Source organism: Danio rerio, chromosome 20, assembly GCF_052040795.2.
Source record: "Danio rerio strain M-AB ecotype USA chromosome 20, GRCz13ab, whole genome shotgun sequence".
NCBI classification, from domain to species: domain Eukaryota; kingdom Metazoa; phylum Chordata; class Actinopteri; order Cypriniformes; family Danionidae; genus Danio; species Danio rerio.
In genome coordinates this window covers 27,655,363-27,682,330 of record NC_141040.1, presented here as the reverse complement: position 1 = coordinate 27,682,330, position 26,968 = coordinate 27,655,363, and the positions used below count along the sequence as shown (strand labels likewise).

The window sequence follows — 26,968 nt, the reverse complement described above, 5'->3', positions numbered from 1 at the left end:
ACTGCCATAAATCTCGTTCCAGTCGAGTGTGCATGTGCATTAGCTTTGGCAACCTGAAAAAAAAAAATGCAGGTTTTGCTTGATTTGTATGTTTAGAAACTAAAGTTATGAGACAGTTGTTGCTTAACTTTTATTGATGATTACAAATTTGTAATCTAATTGTAAGCTTGGCTAACAGTTTTGGAGAATTTGATGTTTCTCTATTTAGACAGAATGCCTGAGCATACTGCCTAAGAGGTGTTTCAAAGATGGCAGTGAAATGACTTGCCTTAAAGAGACTATGGTTGCATGGAATTGTGCATTATCCATTGTAATAATTGCTATAGTAACCACACTCAATAAAAATACACACTCAATACAAAACAAAATAAAGAACTGTTAATTAATACGGCTGATTACATTACAAAACAACTTAATATTTTAACTTAGTCAATGCACAAAAAAACATAAAAAATGTTAATCTCTGTATTAATTTCGCTCTATTAAATTATTAAACTTTGCCATCCAAAACAAAAATACAAAATAAAAATTCAACCACAACATCAACAAAAATCTTCCAAATTCATCAGTTAGGTTAGGGTTCAAACCTTACCACATCTATTGTATGAATTAATATTAATGTATTTGTGCATTAACATTATTTAAGGTTGCCAGTAGCTCGTGATTTATGGGTGTATTTCCTTTCATTTCAACTATCATGACACATTGATCTCAGCTCCAACCAATTTTATCAACATTTTTAGTAGTTTTAAACTATATATTGTTTTGGCATGTAAACGGGTAGTTACAAAAATGGGTAATAAAAGGTCTGCATGCGAGTATTGACAAACAGACAAGGTCACTTTACACACAGAGGTCAGAAAATGCCATCTGAATAAACTTAAAGGTTGATACGTCAAGTAAATTGTGTTTTTTTTAGACTCACCACTGGAATAGAGGCATAGCTGGTTTCTGGAGGAAATGTGAAAACTGTCGCTGTGGTGACAGGACTGCTTGGTGGAGGAGTCACAATGAGTCCTGTTGTGCAAATGTGAACCTAGGAGAAGGTAAACAAGAAGAAACGACAAGTTAATCAACCTTTCCTGAGCCATAGCCACATTGTCAACAGACAAGTAGAAGCATGTTATGAGACAGTGAAATTCTGCTGTGGGGATGACACAGAAAGGCATACAACCGAGAGAAATTTGGGCGGATCGCCACACACGTATGTGCACCCGATGACTGTTGTTTAAATAAACAAACTTTAATCCAACCAGACATGTTTGGAGCTACACGTCGACCTGACTTTACATGTGTTGTTCAAGCCTGAAATCAATCCACCTCAAGAACAACACTGATGGCCTTAAAATGTCATGACCAATGTGAACTTGCCTCTGGTGAGCTTAGTCGCGTGTGAAAATTACTTTTATTTCGACTGACGTGCATGAGAGAGCAAACAGATTGATGATTGGTTGACAGAGACCATATGAAGCCCTATGCTTGGGTAAACCAAATATGAGAAATGGCATCCCCCTCCAGGTGGGTTCTGACGCTGATTTCAGATTAGATTAACAAACTCATCATTTAATTTTACAACAATTTATTTTACTGTTATTACATATTGCAATATAGGTGACATGATGGCGCAGTGGGTAGCATGATCGCATCACAGCCAGAAGGTCGCTGGTTTAAGCCTCAGCTGGGTCAGTTGGTGTTTCTGTGTGGAGTTTGCATGTTCTCCCCATGTTGGCGTGGGTTTCCTCCAGGAGCTTCGGTTTCGCCCAGATTCCAAAGACATACAGTACAGGTGAATTGGGTAAGCTACGTTGTTTGTATTGTATGTGTGTAAATAAGAGTGTATCGATGTTTCCACGTGATCGCTTGTAGCTGGAAGGATATTTGTTGTGTAAAACATGTGCTGGATAAGTAGGCGGTTCATTCTGCTTTGGCGACCCCAGATTAATAAAGGGACTAAGCCAAAAAGAAAACGAATTAATGTTCATTTAAGTTTTAATCATTAACATGACTTAAAACTAGTTAAAAACTGATTATAATGATCCATTTACAAAGCCAGACAATTGAAAATATATTAAAAAAAAAATAAAAAAAACTTTTTGCATTGTTAATGCAGAATTGACGAACAAAAAAACAAAAAGCAATGTCTTTGTTTCCACATAATTACAATAGTATTAACAACAAATTGTGTATAGGAGTAACGTTTTACAAGCAGTAGCACTATAACAATTATAGGAGTAACGTTTTACAAGCAGGTTCCATTAGTATTCCACCATGTATTTACTAAAGTAAAGAAATTCAAACAATATATTTATTAAAAAACAATTGTTAATTTTAGTTAATGAAAAAAAATTAATTCTTTGTTGTTCTTTGGTCTTTATTGTTAGTTAAACTAACTAAGCTAACTTTGGCTTTTAATAATCCATTAATAATGTCAAACTGTGATTAATAAATGCAAAAGGTCATTTTAGTAAAGTCCACAAGAAATAAAAACTAAGTTTATGATTTTGTTAGCTTACATTGCTAGTTTTGTGGTGAACACGTCACGTCATTAAGAAAAAAAAAATAGTCTGCTCTTCTAATCTTTCATTAATTAATTTCATGTCTTGTTTTTTCATTATCAGATTACATATATCTTAGCAAATGGGCATGGCTAACATATTTAACCACGCTGCTCCAACTGTCAGTTTTGAAAACAAACGGAAATGGTGAGATGTCTGTTACCCAGACAGCACACATACGTTGGGCCGACGTCGGCCGAAGGTCAACACGTCGGCCCCTTTAATTCTAACATCGGTATATGGTCGGCCAAACATACGCATGATCGTTCGGTCGTGTGTTCTATTGTTCCAGCTCAACAAACGTCGGCTCTGCGTCGGTTAACGACCAGAGGCCGACGAAGCACTTCATAAGCACTTGATCTCTCATGCCCATGAAAGAATCCGCCAACATATTTGGTTTACAAGTAAGTTTTTGCGTGCATAATAAATTAGACAAACGCGACTTGCATCATGTGAACTGCGTCGGTCGGTCCAGCTTTAAATAGCCTACATTAATGCAGTAAAACTGACCAAAATGCCTACAATACATGATTTCAATTCATTAAAATATAAAAAGTTTTGTTGTTATGCTTAAATAATGAAAACGTTGTTTTTTTCTGGTGTTAACTGCTGTTTGCTTTTTTTTATTGTGGCTTTTTCTAATACATTTTTCCCAGTGTAAAAATCAAGTATGTTCTGCATTTCGGCTGTTTAATTAAAATAAACACCTTTTTACAGAGTGACATCTTTGTTTTATATATACTTGCATTTATATTTATTGGTTATTTATTTTTGACAGTGAATGCACAAATAAAGTGTTTGTTTTGTAACAGTTTAGTAGGCTATAAAGCTCGTCTTAAAGATAATAGCGTATATAAAACTGCTAAATACATTTTAAATTCAAGATATAAAATACAAGGTTATTATTTAAATTGTCTATGGAGTGATCATGTTTATAAATGTAATACTGCTGTCTGCAAGACTTTAATGTGCGCGAGCGCGTCTTGCTTCCAACACTGGAGCGGAGAGGATGTTGCTATGGGAAACGAAGCTACAACACGACACGACACCACCTAAAAGACACAACACGACTTCTCTCAAGCTGCCGTTTTGACTGTTTTCAGGTAAGTTTAGTCCCTAAAACAAAGCAAATACTACATAAAACTGTTCCTCACACATTTATTATTGGCAATTGATGAATATTCAGTTGAATATTATGTTATATAAGAGTGGTAAGTCTTCGTAAAAGTCCGTTAGCATATTAGCACTGGTAACGTTAGCGTCGGGGTAATATTACGTTAACTTACTTAATGTTAGCTCTTGTTAAACTTGTTTGTTAAAGTTTTGGCTTTTATTTATTCTTTATGTGTAGATGAGAGGTTTTGTCAATGTTTTATTGAATGCACTCCATATGTAGTCTAAAATACGCATTGTAACGTTACTGTAAAGGACCGTGAATCAAAAGTTCAATCGTGTTTTGATATTTCATGGTATCTTAAACTAAATGTTAAGTAAAAAAGTGTTCTGTGGTTTCAGGAGTGAGAGAATAACCTCCTGCTACAGAAAATATAACTCAAGATTCCTAAATTTCTGAAGGGAGCTGATCACAGAGATACAGGAAAGACAGGTAACTTTAAGCATAGGATTAATTCATATGAATTTCCATTGCACATCATTATGCACATGTTACATGTCTATATATTATGCATCTGTTACTTGTCTTTATTGCAGTTGTTTTAAGACAGTTTTGACATTGAAACATGTGAGTGGTATTAAATTTCACATCACATGATTCTTCAGAACTTAGTAAATAAATAGATTTGCTGCTAATGAAGTAATATTTGTGATTTTCATTTTGTTTAATTTTTTATGATTAATTGATTTATTAAATCTTAGAAAAAAGTTTACACTAAATTATTTGTCATCACATCTGTTTTTAGCATTGATAGCAATCAGAAATGTTTCTTGAGCAGCAAATCAGCACCATTTGATAATCACCATTATATTAGTTCAACCTCAAGCACTAAATCAACATCTTAAAAAAAGATTTCTGAAAGATCAAGTGACACTGAAGACTTGAGTAATGATGCTGAAAATTTAGCTTTACATCATAGCTATGAATAACATGTATATTTACACTGTTCACCCATCCCTTACACCTTAACTCATCCTTAAGTCAATTTAAGCCCTAAATGAATAATTTTTGATTTGTACAGGCATGATATGCAACTTGTATTCAGTCGTTTTGTTTTTTCTTTCTTTTGCTTTTGTTTTCCACATCAACTGAAAAGGAGGTCTAAGTTTAACCTAAGTGCCGTGTTGCTGATGAACATCTTTATATGTAAGTATATTTTTGACTGACTGCCAGACACTTGTCAAACAGTGATGAGCAAACGAATGGCCGTTCTTTTAAAAAGATCAGGGAGATGCAAGTCTGGAGATTAATATACATTTTAATTCAAAATTGATTTATCTGGAAATATTTCATAATGTTTTGAGATATGTGCCCTATATGCATTTAGATGTCCATGCATGTTTAAAATACTTTTAAATTTAACAATGGCTGCAAGTTATAAAAACATAAACAAACACAAAAATGTTAAAGTAAATTGAGAAAACATTTTCATCAGTTTGACAACAGGTAGATCAGCTCCTGACAGACATGTTAACAGATCAGTTTAACTCTTATTAAATTCATTAATTCATTCATTCATTCATTCATTCATTCATTCATTCATTCATTTTCTTTTCTGCTTAGTCCCTTTATTAATCTGGGGTATCCACAGCGGAATGAACTGTCAACTTATCCAGCATATGTTTTACGCAGTGGATGCCCTTCCAGCTGCAAGCCATCACTGGGAAACAACCATATACGCTTGTTCTCACTCATACACTACAGACAATTTAGCCTACCCAATTCACCTGTACCCCATGTCTTTGGACTTGTAGGCAAAACCGGAGCACCCAGAGAAAACCCACCAAACGCAGAGAGAATTTGCAAACTACACACAGAAATGCCTGCTGATCCAGCTGCGGCTCGAGTCAGCATCCTTGCTGTAAGGCGACAGCACTACCTATTGTGCCACCACGTCACGCTCTTATTAAATTATATTTATATAATTTTGTGTTTCAGTACATGCTATTTTGGGAAGACAAAATATATTCATAAGCTCTCAGAAAATTCAATAAGAGAATTCATTCATTCATTTTAAGAGAATTAACTGCACAATTACTTGAAATGTGTGGGATTACATTATTTGTTAACCCAAAGTGAGTTTCTCTTTCTTTGCAGTATTGGATGCCTGATTGCAGTTCAACTCCAAACTCAGTTGGACCAGCTGATCAGTGTCTTCAGTATTACCACAAGCTACTGGGCAGATGTGTGGACAGCTATGAGCCAAACTTGGGACGTTTGGTTTTTAGGTAATACCAGTGACAAAGTATTCAGTAAATTGCTTATAATAAAAGATGCTCACTTTTTAAATGAAAATTAAATTAAATGAAAGAATTAATTAATCGGTTGAACACAAAATATTTTAAAGAAAGCTTAAGTATCAAGGTGGCAATATACAGTATGTTACATTGTAGTACATGAGCTGGCTAATACAGATTCGTAAATGTTTAGTTGTTAAGATTAGTTAAATACTATATCCTCTACTTGAGACCTGTTGCATATACAGCTTTAACTGAACTGAATTTAACTAGAACTACACCAGCATTCCAAGTGCTCTAGACTAGCTTTTTGCACTGGTGCGTCTAAAATGTTTGATGGCATTGCATTTAACACTGCAATTTTACATGTTAATTTTTTTTAAAATTACAATCCATATAGGCAATATTGACTTGTAAATGATTAACTAAAATCGGGTCAACACACATTATGGGGATTGTGTGTAGAATTTTGAGGAAATTAATGAATTTAATCCATTTTGAAATAAGACTGAAACATTAAAAATGTGGAAAAAGTAAAGTATCAATACTTTCCGGATGCATTGTATATGGTTTTTAGCGCGTTATCAAAGACTTAAAAAAATAGTCCAACATTATTTACAGCAGCAAAAGACCCTCCACATCAAAAGCTACTGGTCAGCTCACGATTCAGCAAACATCTGAAAAACAAATAGCTTATTATGCCTTCACAAGAAATCAGTGTTTTTGAGTCTAATGAAGATAGTACTATTTTATTAAATTATTATTTAGCCTGGCATGTTTACTGTTACAAAATATTTTAAATGTTTCTTAAAACAAAACATATTGTGTTCAATGGGGAAAAAGTAGCTGTTTTTTACACAGAGATAAAAAAAAAAAACACATTTCAGAGCAGTAATCACAATACTGTGAAACTGTGATATTTTTATCCAAGATTGTATCCTCAGAATTTTTAAATTTATTTTTTTTTCAGTTGGCCTATATTCTGTTTTTCTATGTTCTTGGAAATGCTGCTGTGCATGAAAATGTGACGATATATCCGGTTCTATAGTTAATTCTGAAATAAATCTTGAAATGAAACAATATTTAAAAATGCAATATTTAATGTGTCAGACACTAAAAAAACATGTCAATTCATTTATATTAATCTGATTCCTTAACAGGGCAGCACGGTGGCGCAGAGGGTAGCACGTTTGCCTCACAGCAAGAAGGTTGCTGCTTCAAGCTTCGGCTGGGTCAGTTGGCGTTTCTGTGTAAAGTTTGCATGCTCTCCCCGTGTTGGCATGGGTTTCCTCCGGGTGCTCCGGTTTTCCCAAGTCCAAAGACATAGGTGAATTGGGTATGCTAAAATTGACCATAGTGTATAAGTGTGTGTGAATGAGTGTGTATTGGTTACAGCTGGAAAGGCATCCACTGCGTAAAACATAGGCTGGCTAAGTTGGCCTTTCATTCCGCTGTGGTGACCCCAGATTAATAAAGGGACTAAGCCCAAAAGACAATGAATGAATGAATCCTTAACAGTTAAAATTAACCATTTGAGTGTGCTTAGTTTAGGGTATGTTGTGCCATTAAATTGTCAATAGGTTTTATTTTTTTCTACATTTTAAATCTGCTTTAGCTTTCTTCTTTCCTATAAACCTGGAAATATAAAATATATATTTTTGGTTTTTAACAAATTGCTTATTTTATTCTTAGATTGGTGTACGCTGATGGTCTGCTGAGAATTCTGCTGAGTTGAAGGGATCCTCCTGTCAGACAACCTCTCCAAAGTACAATAGGACTAGTAAGTAACATCTTAAACATACACTACTGTTTCATAGCTTTTAGGTTGGTATGGTAAATTCTCTTCTGATAGTGTCAGCTTTATTTAATTAATACAGTCAAGCAGTAATACTGTGAATTTAATACAATGTATATAATTAATAGTGTCACATGATCCTTCTGAAAAAATAGTATTCCAATGTACTGATTCTCTCCTCAAGCTGTTTTTTTATATATAAAACATTTTAAATAAACATATTTTTAGTATTCTTGATGTATGAAAAGTTTATTTTTAAAAGCATATTATTTATTTGAAAAAAAAAAAGTTTGCTCTTTGATGATTGCTAGCAATCAGACATGTTTCTTTAGAACAAAAAGCATTTGTGGAAAAAAAGTATTCTCACTGAGCGTTGTTCAACTGTGGTCAACAAGTCATTTAAGTTTTCAAATAAGCCTAAAAGACCTGATTAGCTGCATAAGGTGCATTTAATTAGAGAGTTGAATATATAATTTCTTCATATATCCTCCTCTATAGCCTACATATAATAGAAGTTGTTTGCTGAAAAACCTTTTTGTAGCAGAAATAAAGCTATGATTAGGCCCACCCGGATTTTTTTCAGAACTCTGCAGATGTTTAGCCTATCATTAATTCTGTTTATTTACTTGAGTAAATGTGTGTAAATCTATATTTATTCAGTTTTTTATTAATTTCAGTAATATTATTGACTAATGTGAAAATGTTCATCTGATTTATGTACAATGCAGTTTGTACAGTAATATTTTCTGTCTTACTAGATATGTTACATGAAAAACTTGCTTTATTTACCAAATAAAGTGAATCTAATTGGATTTGCATTTTAAACATTAAATTAAATAAAACTTTAAAATATATTATTTTTTATTTCATATATTAAGGTTTTAGTTATGATACTCCCAAAATAATTCCGCAGAAATCCGCAGACTTCCACCAAAATTTTCAGCAGAAATAGCAAAAAACATCCGCAGATTCCTCCTGGCCCTAGCTATGATATATTAAATGTGGTGTACAGTGTGACATTTTAGTTGACGAAACTTAGTTTAATTTGCATGTAATGTGGTATCTGAAGATTTGACATATATTTAGAGACACATTTATACTAACACAATGATACTAAAAACCAAAAAAAAAAAAACATTCATTATGATTTCACAAGGAATTTAACTTTCAAATGGCTTTTCTGAAAATTAGTGCTCAGACACACTCTTTAAGTTTAAATTAAATTACACATTTTAGCTAGTCACTTGCATAACACATACTCCAGTTATATGTCATGAAACAAATAATTTATATTTGTGGTAATATGAACTGCTCAAATGCTAATCTTTCTCCTTTTGGTTTCTTGCTTTATTTAAGGGTTCCCACTACAAGGATTAGATTTGGCTACTGCAGTCCCGGTTTGGGCCAGCCTCACTTGTGAAGACTAAAGATGAAGACAACATACAAGAACAATTTCGAGGATGGCGACACACTTTTTATTCCACCTATATATCCCCTTTTATGTGTAAGCAACATTCCACAAGATAAAACAAAAGTAAATGACAGGTTATTTCTTTTAATTTTGTCTGTTTTCTTGGAACATTGTACACAATTTACAACCAGTTTTATTTATATAAATATAGGTCAGAGCAAGAAAATGTTATGTTTTCTTCTGGAGAAAGTCTTATTTCTTTTATTTCGGCTAGAATAAAAACAGTTTTGAATTTTTTAAAAAAAAGCCCCTTTAAGCAATTTTTTTCGACTGTCTACAGAACAAACCATCGATATACAATAACTTGCCTAATTACCCTAACCTGTCTAGTTAAGCTAATTAACCTAATTAAGCCTTTAAATGTCACTTTAAGCTGTATAGAAGTGTCTTGAAAATATCTAGTCAAATATTATTTACTCGGTTATTAGAAATGAGTTATTAAAACTATTGTGATTAGAAATGTGTTAAAAAATATTTCCGTTAAACAGAAATTAAGGGATTTTATATATATATATATATATATATATAGAATGACAAAATCTGTTTTGTGTCGTGCATTAGAGTTTGCTTAAAAAAAACTGGTTATCTCTGAGAAAGTATTATTTTATATTATTGGTGTGTTATTAGTTCAGAGGAGATTGCAAATTGTTGAATGCCATTTATAAAAAAAATGTAAAAAAAAATTGACTACAGACTTTAATAAAATTTTATCAGACAATTATTTTAATTTGTATGATTTTATTTACTACTGTAAATATTGTTTGCTTGGTATTTATTTTGTGTTTGTGTACTCTTTTTTATTGTAACTCCCTGAAGAAAGTCTTTTGGATACTGAACACATGACTGGTATTATCTTGTATTTTAAAATTATAGTCTTGGAAACATGCATTTTCTTTAACACTATTTAAGAAATTATAAGCATTATAACATGTGCTTACACAAGTGATTTGTGTTTTTACTATAGTAAACTATAGTCACCCTTAGTGTATATGTTTTGAAGTACTTTTAAATATTCCTATGGTCTTAATGTAAATGCTGCAATGGACTTTGTATTTAAAATCTTTATTGCACAGTATTTCAGCCATGGTTATAGTACAACTTGTTGGTTTTGTTTTAAACGTAGTAAAACATGGTTATGTGTGATAAAAGTATGTTAATCTATTTGTATGTTTGTGAAAAATATTAATAAATCTTCAACTGTTATTGAGAGTGGTGTGTCGTGTTTATTATAAATAAGCAGCTGCTGCAGCTAGTGGTCCATAAGTATGGAGCAAAACGCCTGAGAACAGCGCCTCCGCGGAACGGCCGGGATTTCCGGTTGCGTCGTCCTAACATCGGCCGGACAGCGTTTCCGATCATTTGCCGACGTCGCGGCGACATTTTGCCAATTAGCAAACGCTCCCTGAGCGACATCGCGCCGATGGAATTTTGAAAGTCGGCACGACGTCGGCCCAACGTATGTGTGCTGTCTGGGTAGGTTGTATTAACTTTCTGCAAACAATTTCTTAATCTTGCTGAATGAAATGCCTATTTAACTATATCCATTCCGCTCACAGTAGAAAAGAAAAAAAAAAAGCCACGCCCACTGTTTTCTCATTTAATATTGTTTTTCCAGAAACTGCATCACAATATGAAAAAATAACAGTAGCAGCTTCCGGTTCATGGGGACTTAAACCAATATTAATGTGTCATAATGGATACTTGTAAATTGTGAACTTTACATGCAAATAATCCTAAAGGTCATTCGAAGCCTAAAAACTTAGTAAGCATGATCATTTCTCCCATACAATTGTATTTGAACAGCGATCACTCACACAACATTTTTATATACTAAAAGCGCTCTTAAAAACAAAGATAGCATTCTTCACGCTGAATCTTTCCATTGGGGCATTCGCTACCTGAGCAAGTTCCACTTATCTAGTTACTATAGTTCTCCTTTACGACTAACCATATGAAACCCTATGCTTGGGTAAACTAAATGTGAGGAATGGCAATCCCCCAGGTGGGTGCTGATACAGATTTCAGATTAGATTAACAAGCTCATCATTTAATTTTACACCAATGTATTTTATTACTACAAATTGCAATAGTTATACAGCAATTGCTCATTTTGCAGTACTAGAAGTTACGCACATTATTTTTTTCATTTAAACTAGTTTAACTATATTTTTTAATAGTTTTTTTTTTTTTTCAGAATAACTTATTATCTCAGAATAACCCTGTGGTGATTTCAATTTTTTTTAACAACTCTAGTGAATCTATTTTAACAAAATTATTATTTTTTTTATTACACATTGTAACAGTTTTTGCATTGTTTATGCAGAAGTGAGAAGCAAAAAACAGAGTTTTGTTTCCACATAAGTACAATAATAATAACAATAAACTCTGTATAATTACAGGGGTAACATTTTACAAGCAGGGTCCATTAGTATTCATTACCAAATCATTAACAAGACAATTATTAGATTTATTTATTTTTTTTTACCTTTGGTAATGTTAATTGTTATTTAATGAAAATAAAATTTGTCCTTTGGTCTTCAATTGTTAGTTCTAAAAGTGCATTTTGTAATGCTAACAATGCTAACTTTGGCTTTTAATAATAAATTAATAAATGTCGAACTGTGATAAATTCTACTTAAGTTCATATTAGAAAATACATTTATCAAAATTAATTAATGGATAGTTGTTGTAAATTGTGACCCTCACATGCAACAAAACCAAAAACAGTCATCTGAATCCTAAAAACTTTAGTCACTAAGGGATGTAGTATAATTAGTATATAAGTAGGAAGCATAATTATTACACCAATACAATTGTATTTGGACAGTGATCACTCACACAGTAAGTGCTCATAAACACAAAGATATCTTAAACTTCAAGTTGAATCTTTCCATTGGTGCATTCGCTACCTGAGCAATTTCCACTTAGAATCTAGTTATTTTAGTTCTCCTTTATGACTAACAAGAGGTCATAAATGAGGATCAAAAACAGGAGCTTTATGCCCAGGCTTTGTCAGAAAACATTAATATCACATGAATAGACCACCTAGGGCAGCTATGAGCGTGGGTGGTGTGTCTTGTGTACGGTAAATTCCTTTAAGTCCTCGGATATTGAGATCAGAGAGTTTCATACAGAACCTACAGAAATAAACATACATTTTCAGGATCAACCGAACCTTTGAGAGACACAACAAACAAGAAAGAATCAAACAGAATTATAGGTTCAAAGGGGCGCACTGCAGAGATTTTTTTGTGTTGTGACATTCAATATCTAGATCAAGTCCTGATGTGTGCGTGATGTGCTCTTTTCGGGTGAAAACTCTTTGCCTTTGTCTTCAAAAAGAAATTTAAAAGAAAAAAATCTAAAGGTATTTAGAGAGTAGCTCAAAATAGTCCTCATCAAAAAATAGACATGGATTTAATTATACAGAAATGATAAGATCCGCAATTTACTTTCAAGTTAGATTCAATTTCCTGTTCTTTCTTTCTCTCAGTACCTGAGGGAGATGCAACTCTTTTGCATATTGTATGACTGTCCTAGTATGGCATTTGTCATTAATGACATGATTTTTTTTCACCTCAGGTCCAGATTTAGATCTGTACTTCTCATTTCATGACCTGAACGTCTCCAAGAGGGTAAGGTCAAACCACAGGCTTCTCCAGCTAAGGCACTGCTAAATTCATTACAGGTAATGAAATGGGTATGAGAAAAGGCCAAGTCATTTAAACTGCCAGACCTGGCACTCAACTCAACACTAAATATAGAATGAGGGACTGCTGTGTTTGCATATGTAATATTAAGAAACTGAGGCTTCATGAACACCCAAAATTCCAATTTTGCCAATCAAATCACAGGTGGATACATAAAAACAGGTTGAGCTTGCCTACATTTGACCATTTCTGGGTGTAGATAAAAACACACTTGATAGAACTGCTCCATCATACAGTACAATGGTTCAGGTTGAATTTGTCATGCTGGAGGCAGTTGTTACCTAATGGTCAGTGAGTTGGACTTGCAACCCAAAGGTTGCAGGTTGGATTCCCAATGTTCTCACTCCTCACTCAAAATGTCTGTGTGCACTTGGACAGGTTTAAAGCAGATGATCAATTTCAAGTATGGATAACACTATATTGACAAGAGAGATGAAATATGTTGTAGGAAAGTACGGTAAACAATGAATTCATACTTTGCTCCACTGAATTAAAACAAACAATAGCCAATATTTATTTTAGATTTAATGAGCGATCTGAAATCTTAGGGTGCTTTCACATTAGCACTTTTAGTCCACACCCAGGTTCATTTGACGTCAGAGTACAGTACGTTTAGCTAGTGTGAACGTGTCTTCTGAACTCTGGTGTGCATCTGTGAACCGTACCCGGGTCAGCCAGAAAGAGGAAGTCTGGAGTACGGTTCGCGCGAACTCTGGTCAGGTTCACTTTTGATATAAATGCAATCGTACAAAATAACAGAAGTGAATCGCCAACTGTACAACAAACTTTAGTTTTTTTATAACGTTCATTGGTTCATGCGTCTGTGTATCACCTACCTTGGTGACAAGTGGGAGTGACCCAGTGCAAACAGTGATAATAGCCCCTTTTACACAGTGATACTAGTAAACATCTGGAAAATTACCGGGACTTTACCGGTAAATTTAAATAAGCGCTGTTCACACAATATTTCCGGAAAAGACCATTCACACATCTATTCCAAAATACCGGTAAATTCTGACATCATTAAGCAAATGACCTCTAACAGAAGTGCTTGTATTTGAAAACATAGAAGGGGTTGGGCTTTTGTTGATGGTTTATGGTACATAGTATTTGTGTTTGCTGGGGCTCACCAGCTGCTTCACATGCACACGCATCAAGCAACTGAAGCAGAGCTTGAAGGTAAACAAACAGCAGTTTATCATAAGCATTTTAGCGATAATTATTTACAAAGTTGGCATTAAGATGGACTTTAGAAATGTTATCTGACTAACATCTAGCAGCTAAATGTATCTGAAAAAATATTTAAATTATTTTCGTAAACAGCGTGGACATCTCTTTTTTTTCTTTTTTATGGATAGACGCAAGTGGCCTTCTGTATTTTGTTTTTGGTAACAAAAGCAAAATATTCAGTAAAAGCAGAATAGCCATGATATGCATATGTCTCCGTTTTGCCGCTTTGCTTTCGTGGCCATCACCTAGCAACAGATGTACACAAAACAACAGCTTAATGACGCAAGCATACTGGGGTTAAGAAGGAAATGAAGATGGTGTGAAGAAAAACAAGCCGAGAAAGTGGCAAGTGGGAGCAATTAAACTTGGACTCAGTCCAGGCAATGAACCAAGTGTGAAAGCACTCTTATAGTTCATGAATCAGTTTTTAAGATTTCAGAACTTCATCATTCAAGTAGACTAGACTTGGGTTTGTATGCTTGAAACAGCTGCTTGAATGGATTAGAAAATTTAGCTGCCGAGTACTTTCCTTAAAAAGGCGAAGGTTCTCAATGAAATTTGAGCATAAGTGGTTACAAGAGATGCATTTGATTGCATTCCTCCCGGCTGACTACTTGTGACCAGGGGCCTCATGTATCAACGCTGCGTACGCACAAAAACTTTGCGTACGCCAGGTTTCACGCTCAGAATCGCTCACGTTTGGATTTACTAACAATGAACTGAACGTGGGAATGTGCGCAGCTTCACGGCAGCTTTCTGGCAGGCGTACGCACATTTTTTGTGCGTGTCTGTTTTATTTCCATTGGCGACTCCTAGAGGCAGTTGTGTTAAATTCCTCTCTACAAAGTGTCTGAGCCTTGCAATGGCAGCTGTATGAGACAGGTTCAGCAGGTATATAAGGTTTCCATACCATACATTTGACCAGCTAAACATTAAAGCACAATTTGCAGCAGTCGCCTGTTTTCCCAATGTAATCTGAGCAATCTACCGCACGCACATTGCTATAAAGACACTATCTGAAGATGAATTTGCATGCGTGAATCAGAAACATTTCCATTCAATAAATGTGCAAATAAAATATGATGCTTATTGATATGAACTTATTGATGATTCCTACTTGTCTTTCTCATGATAAATAGTTGGCAAAATCTGATATGTAGCAGGGGAAAAAACAAGAAAGAGTTCATCAGACGCTGGATTCGAAAGCAGCACCTCCAATTCACATTCTGTTCAAAGTTTCTCTTTTTGCTTGATTTTGCCATTGCTTTTTCGTTGGGTTTTGCCATTAGCATAGTCATTAGCATATTCATACGGGGGAGGAGGCAGGGAGGAGTTTTGTGCTCGTGCATGCTGCGCTCAGTTTCACGTTTATTCAGATGTACAAAAGAATATGCGTGAGATTCGGCGTACGCAGTGTTTCATACATCTGAATTTTTTTCTGCGTACGCACATTTACAGCTTTGTGCGTACGCAATGTTTTAGTAAGATTTCCACGCAAGTATTCGTACATGAGGCCCCAGATCATTGAAATCAAATGTTAAAACCATGTAGAAACAGCACCTTAAAGATTTGATGAAACCGGAATATCTATATATTTTTGTATTTATCTGAGATAAACAGATTATTTTATTATTTTTATTAATTAAATATAAACTAATAAATTATCAGTTTATAAATTTATAATTATTTTTTTATTAAAAAGAAAAAAATGCAAGTCTTTGGCTTTGTTCCAACTATTGCTTCTGTTCAAATGTTTTAAAAAACAAAAAATAACATCAATTTTCATATAATGTTGCTTAAATCTTAATCTATCAATGTCTTGATACAAAAAAACTAGTGTCATCTGCAAACAAACAGAGTATTACTCCAGCAGAAAGTGTAAAAAATTCTGTATTCACTTTGAACAGTGTAACTTCTGCAAGAGCGCAATGACCTGGGAGCTAAAGCTGACTGTTTCCCCACAGAGAGCCAGAAGAGTGTTGAATTATGTGTGTGCGCATCTCTCCAGCAGCATATCTCTCTGCCACAGGCCTGCTCAGCTTCAGGGTACATCAGCTCTCAAGTCACACCCTACAGGTTTGATTGTACAAGGTACTGAGTGAGTCGATGCGTGGGCTATGAACATACTGGAGGGCTCAAAAAAACAACTCACAAGTGCTGTGTTATTTTGGTTGACACGCCACTTCCTGCAGGTGAGAATGACATCAGTGATTGCAGATTGGATAAAATAAGCCAACAGCTGGATGAGAGCACAGCTGCGTACAGGCCAACATTTCCACAGCGCTGAAATCATGCACATTTCCTTTGCCAACACTTTTTTCTCACAAGGATCCTATTGTACTGTAGTACAACCCCACAATAGTCTGACTGAAGAGTAAGTTAAACTAAAAAAATGAAGATTCTTTTGTCAAAAGTTTAAAGAAGATAGAGAAGCAAAAACACTACAAATTATTTTATGTTAAAGGGCACCTATTATGAAAATCATCTTTTGTAAGCTGTTTGGGTAGAACTGTGTGTAGGTATGGTGTGTCCACAGTCATATTAGGGTGGTATAAACACAATAAGTCTCTATTTTAAAATTTCCTGACGTTAAAATAGAATCAAAATCCCTCCCATTTTGAAGCCCACCATAATATGACATATAAGTGCGGTTTCCCTACCCAACAGATTTATTGACAGCCGCGTATATATTTAAGTAGTAATGCGTATTATCATATCAACAAGACAGGACGTGCAACTAGGATAAAAAGATCCGTTGAGCTCTCCGTGATCATCAATCATCATCAAATGTGATCAAGAATGAGTTTTACAAGTGTAAAACATTTTTAAACAGCGGATGTTAATGAATTACAGCGATTTATTTCAGTTTCACTTATCACCACAGCCGCGTGTCAGTACAATTATAAAAGACGACACTTTAATCCCAGTTTTTACATTTTGTACATTAACATAACAGATGTATCCTGTCACATTTGCCACGCAAAAACAGTGCAGAGTTAAACAAGAGTGGTGTATGTGTGCGTGAACTTTGTAACAACATTGTGTGTGACTCATCGTTGCAGAAAGGCTAGAATTAACTCCACAACAAATACATCAAATAATCATTGGGATAGTTCTTACTATAATATTTCTCAGCTTCCTACATCAGGCAGGCACTGTGCTGTTTATCTGACGCAGCTGAGACAGAGATTGAGGCTCACTCTGACAGGCACATGGGAACAGTGGGTGGGGAGAACTAGCATTAAAGGCACAGGCAACAAAAACCGCTGCAATGTGAAAGCTATAATAAATAATTTGATGGGTGTTTTGAGCTGAAACAGGTTTCACCTAGTAAAATTTAACACTTTCAGAGATATCTATGACCATTATGAATAAAATTTTATACACGACTAAATACTAAGGATATTTTTTCAAATACCCCAGTTGGAAAAGATTTTGAATTGCCCTATCAATAAATGATTAAAATGTAATGCGTTTAATAATGTGACAATAGTAACTGTCAATTAACAATATAAAATATATAGATCAGGCCAGTCTCCTCAGCAGTAAATACATAAAATACTTTAAAACGAATGTTATTGTAAGGATATTAATTAAAACATTATGGTAAAAAGTAACCAGTATGGTAAAAATTATTATTTTTATTTTTACAAAAAAGTTTGATTGAGATGGATTGTTGGCGATTGTATGGTTGTTTTAGATGAACAAGGAAAATTTAAGACCTGTTAAAAAAAGATAAGACCTACACTTCAATATTTCAGTAGATTTAGGACTTTTAAAGATTTAAATTTAGTTTTTAGAAATTAAGACATTTTAAGACTTTTTAAGACCCTGCAGACACCCTGTAATTTTACCAAATACTTTATCCCATACGGTTATATGAAGCAAGATATTTTATGGTTAGTAACCAAATTAATAAAAAAAATAACATCAATATTATTATTATATAATGATATTTTACTTTCACTATCATCTATACAATTTACATCATATTTAATTTCAAATTCAAAACCAACAAGAAAAAAATATGGTTTTTAGAGCTGGCATTTTTCAAGTTGAAACAGTAACCAAATGAACTTATGTCATACTTAACTTCATAACTTCCTTTCTACATCTGCCACTGGCAGTCTCAGGATTTTGTAGGGCAGCAGCTAAGCAAAGTTTAATGCATTTGTCAAGAGCAACATTCAGATTCACACTAATGGATCTATTAATAAACTTATGGATAACACTTTACTAACATCATTTATTATTAAACCTATATAATTTATTATTAAGTTACAGTCTTAAGTCAGTATGTACATATCTGTAACAGGAAAAGATCTGATTTTGTTTGAATGTTTTTAAGAAATTGGAGGTCATACTTGATAGCTGTATGCTAAAGAGAACTTTGCCGCCGTAATTTTCTGCCACTAATGACAACCGCACTGACCACTCAGCAAAACATTGAAACGCACACACACAGACAATAATAAAACAAAAACTCCTTCTGGGTAATTAGAGATGCATCCCTGCTGTGTTTCAAAAGCAGCGGGAACAAAACCCAGCCATGGTAAAAAGTGTACATACTATAACTGGCGCCTGTAAGACTTTTTCTCTTTTTCATCAACTCAAACATCCTCATACCTCCAAATGGCCTCATTTTTTTCCACAGTTTTTCCTCTTTCTCCAAGCAGAAAATATGAGAAAGCAATAAGTCTGTGGTTCATACGTTCCAAAAGTGTCACAAAAAATCATGCAAATCGATACATCAGTCTCATAAGAGGGCATAGCTGCTGCCACACAGGAGGGGGGATCACTTTACAGGCTCAAAAAGGCTTTTATGAGATCTGGAGTGCTTGGATAATTATTAGCGCTAAAACACCTAGATAGGAATGCTAAAAAGAGCGTGAGAGCGAAAACGTGGGCATGAGAGAGAAAGAGAGACAGAAAGGGAACAAGAGAGACAGCGTCTATATTCATAATACGAGATGACATAAAATACAACAGATCAATTTTCATTGTTATTTGTTGTAGTGCCGTTACCTGACAACATTGCTAATAAAAAACACAGCAAGTGCGATGGGAAAAATAAATGACAATACGCTGCTGTATGAGAAAGGAAAATCTAGTGAAAAAACATCTCAATTACAGACTCATAAACAGAAAGCAGATGATAAATCTTCTGGTTAAGCATACAGGAAATAGACTGGTGACTTGTGTAAATATCCTCAACTAGGTGCGAGTACAAAACATTGTGCTGGTTTCATATTAACACGATGACAAATTCTGTTGCTTGAGAAACGGTCTCATGTTCTTAAAGCGTTAACACATGTTCGCTATTGCCACAGCACATGCTTCCTCATTCCATCTGCACCGAGTATTCACTCATAAAACACTGAATCAGGGTCAGCTTTCACAACACCCTGTCTCAAGCGCTCCTTTATGAACATGAAAATGGATCCAAGGGCAAACAGACAGACCGAAACTAAGATGACAGAGGTGTAATATGTCTTCTGTTGTGCTTAAGTGTTTTGTCCTACAGAAGAGGACTCCAGAGAGGTGACGGCATTATTGGAACATACATTAGGGAAAAATAGACTATGAGTAAGTAAGATTACAATACTGGTCAAATACACCCACACTTGCATGGAGATATTGGTTCAAGAATTTGTTCTTCCAAACATTCCACTTGAAGTTGCTTCTTCGACAGTTTCAGGTCAATGCAACTTGGGGTGCCAGGACTGTTAGAAATACTGCTCTTTTTTTGTATGTTGCCAAAGACAAGATTGGCAGCTAAACAAAAAAAAAATCAAGTATACAAAATAAAATATAGTCTACTCTCCAAAAGTTTTGGGAAGAAAATCCAGTGTGCACACAAAGGCTGCATGCATTTGATAACATTAATAGCATAAAAGTAAAACTGTGAATTAGCATTATATTTAAAAAGTTTTCTATTTTAATCTACTTTAAAACATCATTTATTTCTGTCATGGCAATGCTAAAAATATATTAAAGGAGAAAAAAAAATCTGTTTCTATTTCTATTTGAATTTGAAATATTTTGTAAACTTGGAACCATATGGTCATTTTTCATCATTTCAGTAATTTTGTAAAAATAAAAAGAGACATTTTTGATGAGTACAATAAAATGACTTATGATAAGTGATGAAAAGAGGACTGAAAAATCATACTTAAGTAAAAATACCATTACTTGCCTAAAAATGTAGTGCAAGTAGAGTAAAAGTATCTGTTGCAAATATTACTCAAAGCATTAGTAAAAAGTAGCCCTTTTAAAAGTGGTAGTGTCAAGAGTAGTGAGTAATGAGTATTATGCTGTGAAAATTTGACGTATTTACATGTAATTTGGGGATATATCTTTAAACGTAACATTCTGTAGAGCATTTAGTTACTGTCTAGCAGACACACAATGTCATAAGACGTTAATATTAGGTTTGATTTAGGTTGTGATGTCAGGTGACCAAAATTTAATGTCTAGCCAGCATTTAAGGACAACGTTATCTTGATGTCCAATAATGACGTCAAATGACGTTAATATTTGGTTGATTTTTAATTGTGCTAGAAAGTTACCAAAATCCAACGTGGAGCCAACATCTTAAACCAACATCTTCTTGACATCAATTACTGACATTTTTCCGTTGGATATGACAACCAAAATCCAACATGACATAATAGCGGTAAAGTCTACACAATGTCAAGCTGTAACATCATTAGACGTTGATATTTGGTTGATTTTAGGTTGGACGTTGGATATAGACCTCGGCCTGACATTGTTTTCTGATGTAAACCTGATTTTTAGTTCCAGACAAAATGCAACAGCCCCATGACGTTGAGGTATAATGTCAATCTGACATGTTGATGTTTTGTGCCTGCTTTAAGGCCATTTCGGTCATCATACAGTAAATAGCTGTCATCTTCTCATTAGTGACATGCATCTAAACAGTCTCTGGGTCAATGTGTGTGACAATTTTGGACATCTTCTCGGACACTTGCTTCCAAACAGTTCTCTGCAATTACAAATTGCCCATGTCTTGAGGTGGTTCATTATTATGTGATTTACCTTCTATGTGCGATTTGATTAAACAGGAACCACAGGATTGATTTTTCGAATCCAAGAAAAAATAAATTAGTGACTTCAGGTTGAAGGAAAGTAGTGGAGTAGACGTACCAAATCTGCACTATAAATGTATTCAAGGGAAAGTAAAAGTACACATTTTTTAAAACTACTTACTAAATTTCAATTTCTGAGAAAAACTACTTACAGTAACATAAGTATTTGTAATTTGTTACTTTAAACCACTGCTTATGTGGTTTAACATCAACAGAATGGATTGATGTTTTGTGGCCTTTAACGTTCATACTTCACTACCATAAAGGTTTCAAAGTCACACATGTTTGAAATGTGATGTTGGGTCATACACCTGACTTGCCTTCATGGTTTAAAGTAGTTTTTTTTATTAATTCTTTGTCTACACAACCTTAGACTTCGTAGCTTCACATTGTCAGTCCAATGAATGACTGTCCACGCTGTACATCCCAACTCTTTAGATCAGTTCAATTGCATGATTTCATTTTACATAATATATGCTATTGCCAAAGGAATTCAGTTGATAAGCTTACACCAAAACAAGAACAGGGTATGCAGTACAGATGCACACATAAAAAAACAAGATGTTGATACACTGGCTTACTATACAATTGCAGAAACATTGAAAGCTGGCATGCTCAGCTTTATTCTGTGCCGCAGTCTCACTCTGTCTTAAAATTCAAGGAGGTTTGTAGACCAAGCAGACTAGGGTGTAATTTTCTGCTTGACTTGCACTTTGCAACAATTCAACCTTGTTTCTGCAAATACACAGAGCATGTTTTCTACAATCATTGACTGATGTGTTCATGCTGTGAAAAAAATTATTCAATTTTCTGAAAGTCCACTCTGCTCTGATTGGTCAGATGGTCCCTCTATTGTAGCCAAACTTCCATCGGCATATTTGACATTCAGCTTTCTCAATCCGCAATGATTGTACACACTGTAAGACAATAACAATGGCACTGAATTTGCAATGGCTGCGTCCGAAATCGCGTACTACTCAGTAGGTACTGCATTTGAATTAGAATTTACTACTCCACCTTTAGAAAAGTATGTTCTATACCAGATATGCCCAAACTTAGGCCTGCGGGCCAAAGTTGGTCCATCATAACAAGTGATTTGGCCCACCATCCTATCTGAGAAGACAGTGAGAATGATGGGCAGGGGTCATTTCAAATTTAATGTAATCTTTTTTGTTTGTTTGTTATTAGTGCTGAGCTACAAAAAAATGTAATGTTGTAATTTTAAAAATATAAATACTGACAATCATCGGATACAGGACAACGCAAAAGCCATTGGTGAGCAAATCAAGGCGAAAACAAATGCAGCTTGACTCCTGTAATAAGTTCATTATACTATTAAAAAACATACACTACATTAGTTAATAAAAATCTTTTTTTTTTTTTTTTTTTAGCTATTTTTAAATATTAGATAAATTAGGAATTTACCCATGGCAACTTTAATGTAATAGAGTTTGGTATATTTACTTTTGGCCCACCACACTCAATCAAATTTGCTTAAATCGCTTTTCACAATCTCGCCAGAAGTAGTAGGTCATCCGGGTACTTCTCACTTACTGTTTTTCGAATTCTAAGAATACAGAACATACTGTTCGGCCCGCATACTGTTTTTCGCGTACTATATAGTATGGAAGTATGTAATTTCGGATAAAGCCAATATGAAGTTAAGCCAGAGGCTGATGATGAAACAAAAATAGGGTGGGAAATAGTTCATCAATCCAAACCTCCATCAAATTGTGACGTTTCTTGCTAACGTTACGATTTGTTATAGCCAAATATGACTCAAAACTATGCACATCAAAGAAGTGTATGCTTAATCGACCATTAATAAAGGAATAGTTCAACCAAAACTCACTCAACTCATCATACACTTATCTATTTGAGGTTGTTTCTTCTGTTTAACTCAAAAGAAGTGTTTAGTGTTTGTTTTTCCTACTATGGAAGTCAATGGTTATCGGTTTCTATCATCCATCAAACTACTTTCTTTTGTGTTCAACAGAAAAAGAAAACTCAAATGCTTGAAACCAATTGAAGGTGACTAAATAGCGATAACATTTTTTTTTTTTTTGGGTCGACTAATCCTTTTAACATAATTGATGGCATCCCAAGTCTAGCAATAAATGTTACTTCTCAACATTGTGTTAATTTTTGAAGGCAGGTCCAATTAGACAATTCTGTGGGACACCAATAAAGACCACAAAGTAGTATTATGCAAATTAGCCTCTTTTTTTTTTTCTTTTACTGTTTAGATGAGATATGAAGGTGAAACTGGAATTACTGAAAACTGCCTTCAGCACTTCACAATTCACTTAGGAGATAATAGCTTTATTTGTTGTACATCCTTTCCAATGAAAAATAGGGACATTACATGCTGCATAAAAACTAATATTCAAAAAAGCCTAAATGGGACACTTTAAATGTTTAAAACGAACGTAAATGTCATTTCAATTAAATCACTGCAACCATAAATAAAAGAAGGAAATGCCACATTACTGGAAGTTAGAGCTCCCCCACCCCCGATTATCCATATGAAATGACATGCGTGTCCGGCATCTCCTCAGAGACTGCAGCCAGTGAACAGCTGTGAGTGACTGTCATTTCAGGGCTGCTGCAGTAACCTCTGCGAGCGAGTGTTTGATGTGCTGGAGCGCCGTCACGCATCACTGATCTCAGACACTCGGACAGCGTGTCGGACTGTGTGGAATGAGACAGAGTAACTGCTGACAGAACAGGAGAGAACAGTAAGCTGGTGTGGACAAGCATCAGAGCTCTGGAGTGTGGGCAGGATGTCTGACACGATGCTTGCTTTTCTTTCACTTCTAGAAAGCATTTATTAGTGAGTGACTGAACTATTGTTGTGAATTTCATGTATTTCACTGATACTTGACGATTAAAGTGTAACATATTACCATCTTTGATGAGCAAAAAATATCTTTCTGAGGGTCAAACAGTTTCAAAAAATCTCTTACTGTTTCATTATCGTGTATACAGTTTCTATCAGTCTCTGCAAGAGATTCATTTAAACGTGCCAAGATCAAGCAACTGCTACATTCACATTACTGTAGAGCTGGGTAAGATATTAAGTATAAAATTTTTGATAACTGTGATTACGGTGTTAACTTAAAATATACCATAAAACCTTTTTTTGTGGGCCAGTAGAAGCGGTAATTAACTCAAAAATGAAAATGTTATGTTAATTTACTCTCACGCTTCCAAAATAATAAAATAAAAATCTTCATCCGATAAGCCAAGAAGATTTTAAGCTTAAAAGTTAGTTCTTGGTGATTAATAACATTCAAACAACACCAGCAACAACAACAAGGAAATCTAAAAGAGGAAAGTCATAATATGCATATCTCCAACAACCTGAAGGTGAGTACATTAAAAGTATTTTTTTTTTACTTTTGAGGTGAGCCATCCGTTTAAAATTATTAAAGACTGTTTCATCTTGTGTTGTTATATTATATATTAAATATTTCTAATATATTTAATAAAATATGTTAAAGGGGTGGTCCACAACGATATCATATTTGAAATTTTAATTGATGTGTAATGTAGCTGTGTGAATATAAGCAACATCTCTGAATTTAATATGCTCAAAGTTCAATGCAAAGGGAGACATTGGCTTCCATTGCTTCCAATGCTGCTATTTCCACAGAGCTCCTTCTGTTTCTGTATTTGGGCTTCCAAAGGACACGACACAAAGAGAGAAATGCTTACAGTTCCATTTTAATTAAGATACAGAGAATTGTAAAAAAATATATAGCTAGCATTTGACAAGGGGCAGCTTCAAGCATCTTTCCCATGCAGTGTAGAGCTGGATTCGGCTAAAAACTCCTCAAAGCAGCAGCTCAAACTATAATAAAATAAGCTGTAGATTGTGAGCCACAACCTGCATTTTTATTTGTTGAAATTGATCAATTACATGCATAGTGTCTAGTGATAATGTTATGTTGTATCAGGGACATAAACAAGGATGTAAACAACAGTAAATGCTTTTGGTACTATTAACAATGTAGCTACAAATTCATATCTATTAGTCAAACCCCTATAAACAGCCACAATCTTTACCAGCGCTGCAGTGCTGCTTTCCCTGCACTCTACATCTCAAACAATAAACTTGCTAAAGATATGTGAATGTTTCATATTACTTACACGTGCTTATAATGCGAATATATATGGAAGACACTTGTCAGATTTTATTTTAGAGAGCAGGCGTGAGGTTCAGCCTAGTCCTCTGTGTCATCAGTTTGTGTCTGATCTAGGCACAAACTGATACAGCTAAAAGCTACTCTGACTTACTATTTACACAGAGCAAATGTGCTTGCTGGTAGGGGTGTGATGATTTTCTTGGTGACGTGGAGCCAATTCGTGAATCACAGCACATTATGTTAGCTGACCAATCAGAGCCTCTTGAGGGCAGGCCTTACGGAAAAACTAGAAAATATGACAGTCATTTTCATGTTAGCTGAGTAGCTGTATATAAACAAAGTAAGAAAAAATAACATGATTTTCTACAAGTGAAGCATGAGCACACATTGCTTTGCATCTTATGAACACAACCAAGCCTTAACAATACACTCTGGACCACCCCTTTAAAAGGATAAGGATTTCTCTGACTTGGAAAAATATAAACAGTTTAAGTCAGAATTATTAGCTAGATATTTTTTAGGACACTTCTATACAGTTTAAAGTCACATTTAAAGGCTCAACTAGGTTAATTAGGTTAACTAGGCAAGATAGGGTAATTAGGCAAGTTATTGTATAACGATGGTTTGTTCTGTAGATAATAAAAAAAAATAGCTTAAAGGGGCTAATCATTTTGACCTTAAAATGGTTGTTAAAATATTAAAAACTATTTTTACTCTAACCGAAATAAAGAAAATAAGACTTTCTAAAGAAGAAAAAATATTATTAGACATACTGTGAAAATTTCATTGCTCTGTTAAACATCATTTGGGAAATAAAAAAAAATCAAAGGGGGGCTAATAATTCTGACTTCAACTGTATATACTAATTGTCAACAACACTTGGTGTCGAGTCTCAGTATTTTAATCTAACATTTTTTTAATAAACAATTATTTTAAATTGCAAAAATACTTTCAATTAAATAATTCTGTCTTCCAGCCTTAAAATACATTATTTATATATAAAACAAAACAATCTACGCATACAACAAAAAGCATAAAACCACCTTGGTTATCTAATGAAAAGTGACTCAACATCTTCTTGCATTTCAAAATAATGAACTTTTTTTCCCAGTAGGTGTAAGTTTTGTTGTTTTAGGTGTTCATGTCACATATACTTGGAGACTGGACTTTAAAATCTCCAGGCAAATTAAAGGATTAGTTAAAGTCAGATTTGAGCCCCACTTTCTTCTTTTCCTGACTCTATCTTTTAATACATCTGTGCGGATTCTGCTTTCCTGACAGAGTACGTGTATGTGTGCGAATACATCAGGCTGTGTAACCATGGCCACAGCTGAGAAGCTCATCCTCTCTCTGAGAGATGATGTCCTCACCAGCACTCAGTACGAGTACCAATCTATATATATCATGGAGAGAGGAAGATTGGATAAGAGACAGCACATTTAGAGGTCAGCCCCCGTCATGCTGAAATAATAACTGTGCTTCCTCCTCTTTCTTTCCTGCATACAAGTTTTTTACCATCAAATCTCAATATCCACAAGG

General features: G+C 34.5%; 1 protein-coding gene and 2 long non-coding RNA genes across 7 annotated transcripts in view; 2 read left to right on the top strand and 1 right to left on the bottom strand.

Annotated features, from left to right (window-relative positions):
- The window catches only part of sh3rf1 (SH3 domain containing ring finger 1), a 100,293-nt gene that overhangs the window by 15,978 nt on the left and 57,347 nt on the right, over positions 1-26,968 (bottom strand). For both annotated transcript variants that reach the window (NM_001045487.3, NM_001044792.2), the window contains 1 exon segment: positions 926-1,036. In NM_001045487.3, the coding sequence (NP_001038952.2) occupies positions 926-1,036 (111 nt within the window).
- Positions 3,575-5,996, top strand: LOC147839167 (uncharacterized). Of its 2 annotated transcripts, XR_015518389.2 has the most exons (5): positions 3,575-3,658; positions 4,071-4,161; positions 4,826-4,875; positions 5,484-5,590; positions 5,827-5,996. It is a non-coding gene; the product is annotated as an uncharacterized LOC147839167 (long non-coding RNA). The 2 variants fall into 2 exon arrangements; XR_015518390.1 differs by lacking the exon at positions 4,826-4,875 and having other exon boundaries at positions 5,827-5,968.
- Positions 7,123-9,320, top strand: LOC147839166 (uncharacterized). 3 transcript variants are annotated; one of them, XR_015518392.2, is made up of 3 exons: positions 7,123-7,198; positions 7,659-7,746; positions 9,118-9,320. It is a non-coding gene; the product is annotated as an uncharacterized LOC147839166 (long non-coding RNA). The 3 variants fall into 3 exon arrangements; XR_015518393.1 differs by lacking the exon at positions 7,123-7,198 and adding an exon at positions 7,249-7,293; XR_015518394.1 differs by lacking the exon at positions 7,123-7,198 and adding an exon at positions 7,249-7,302.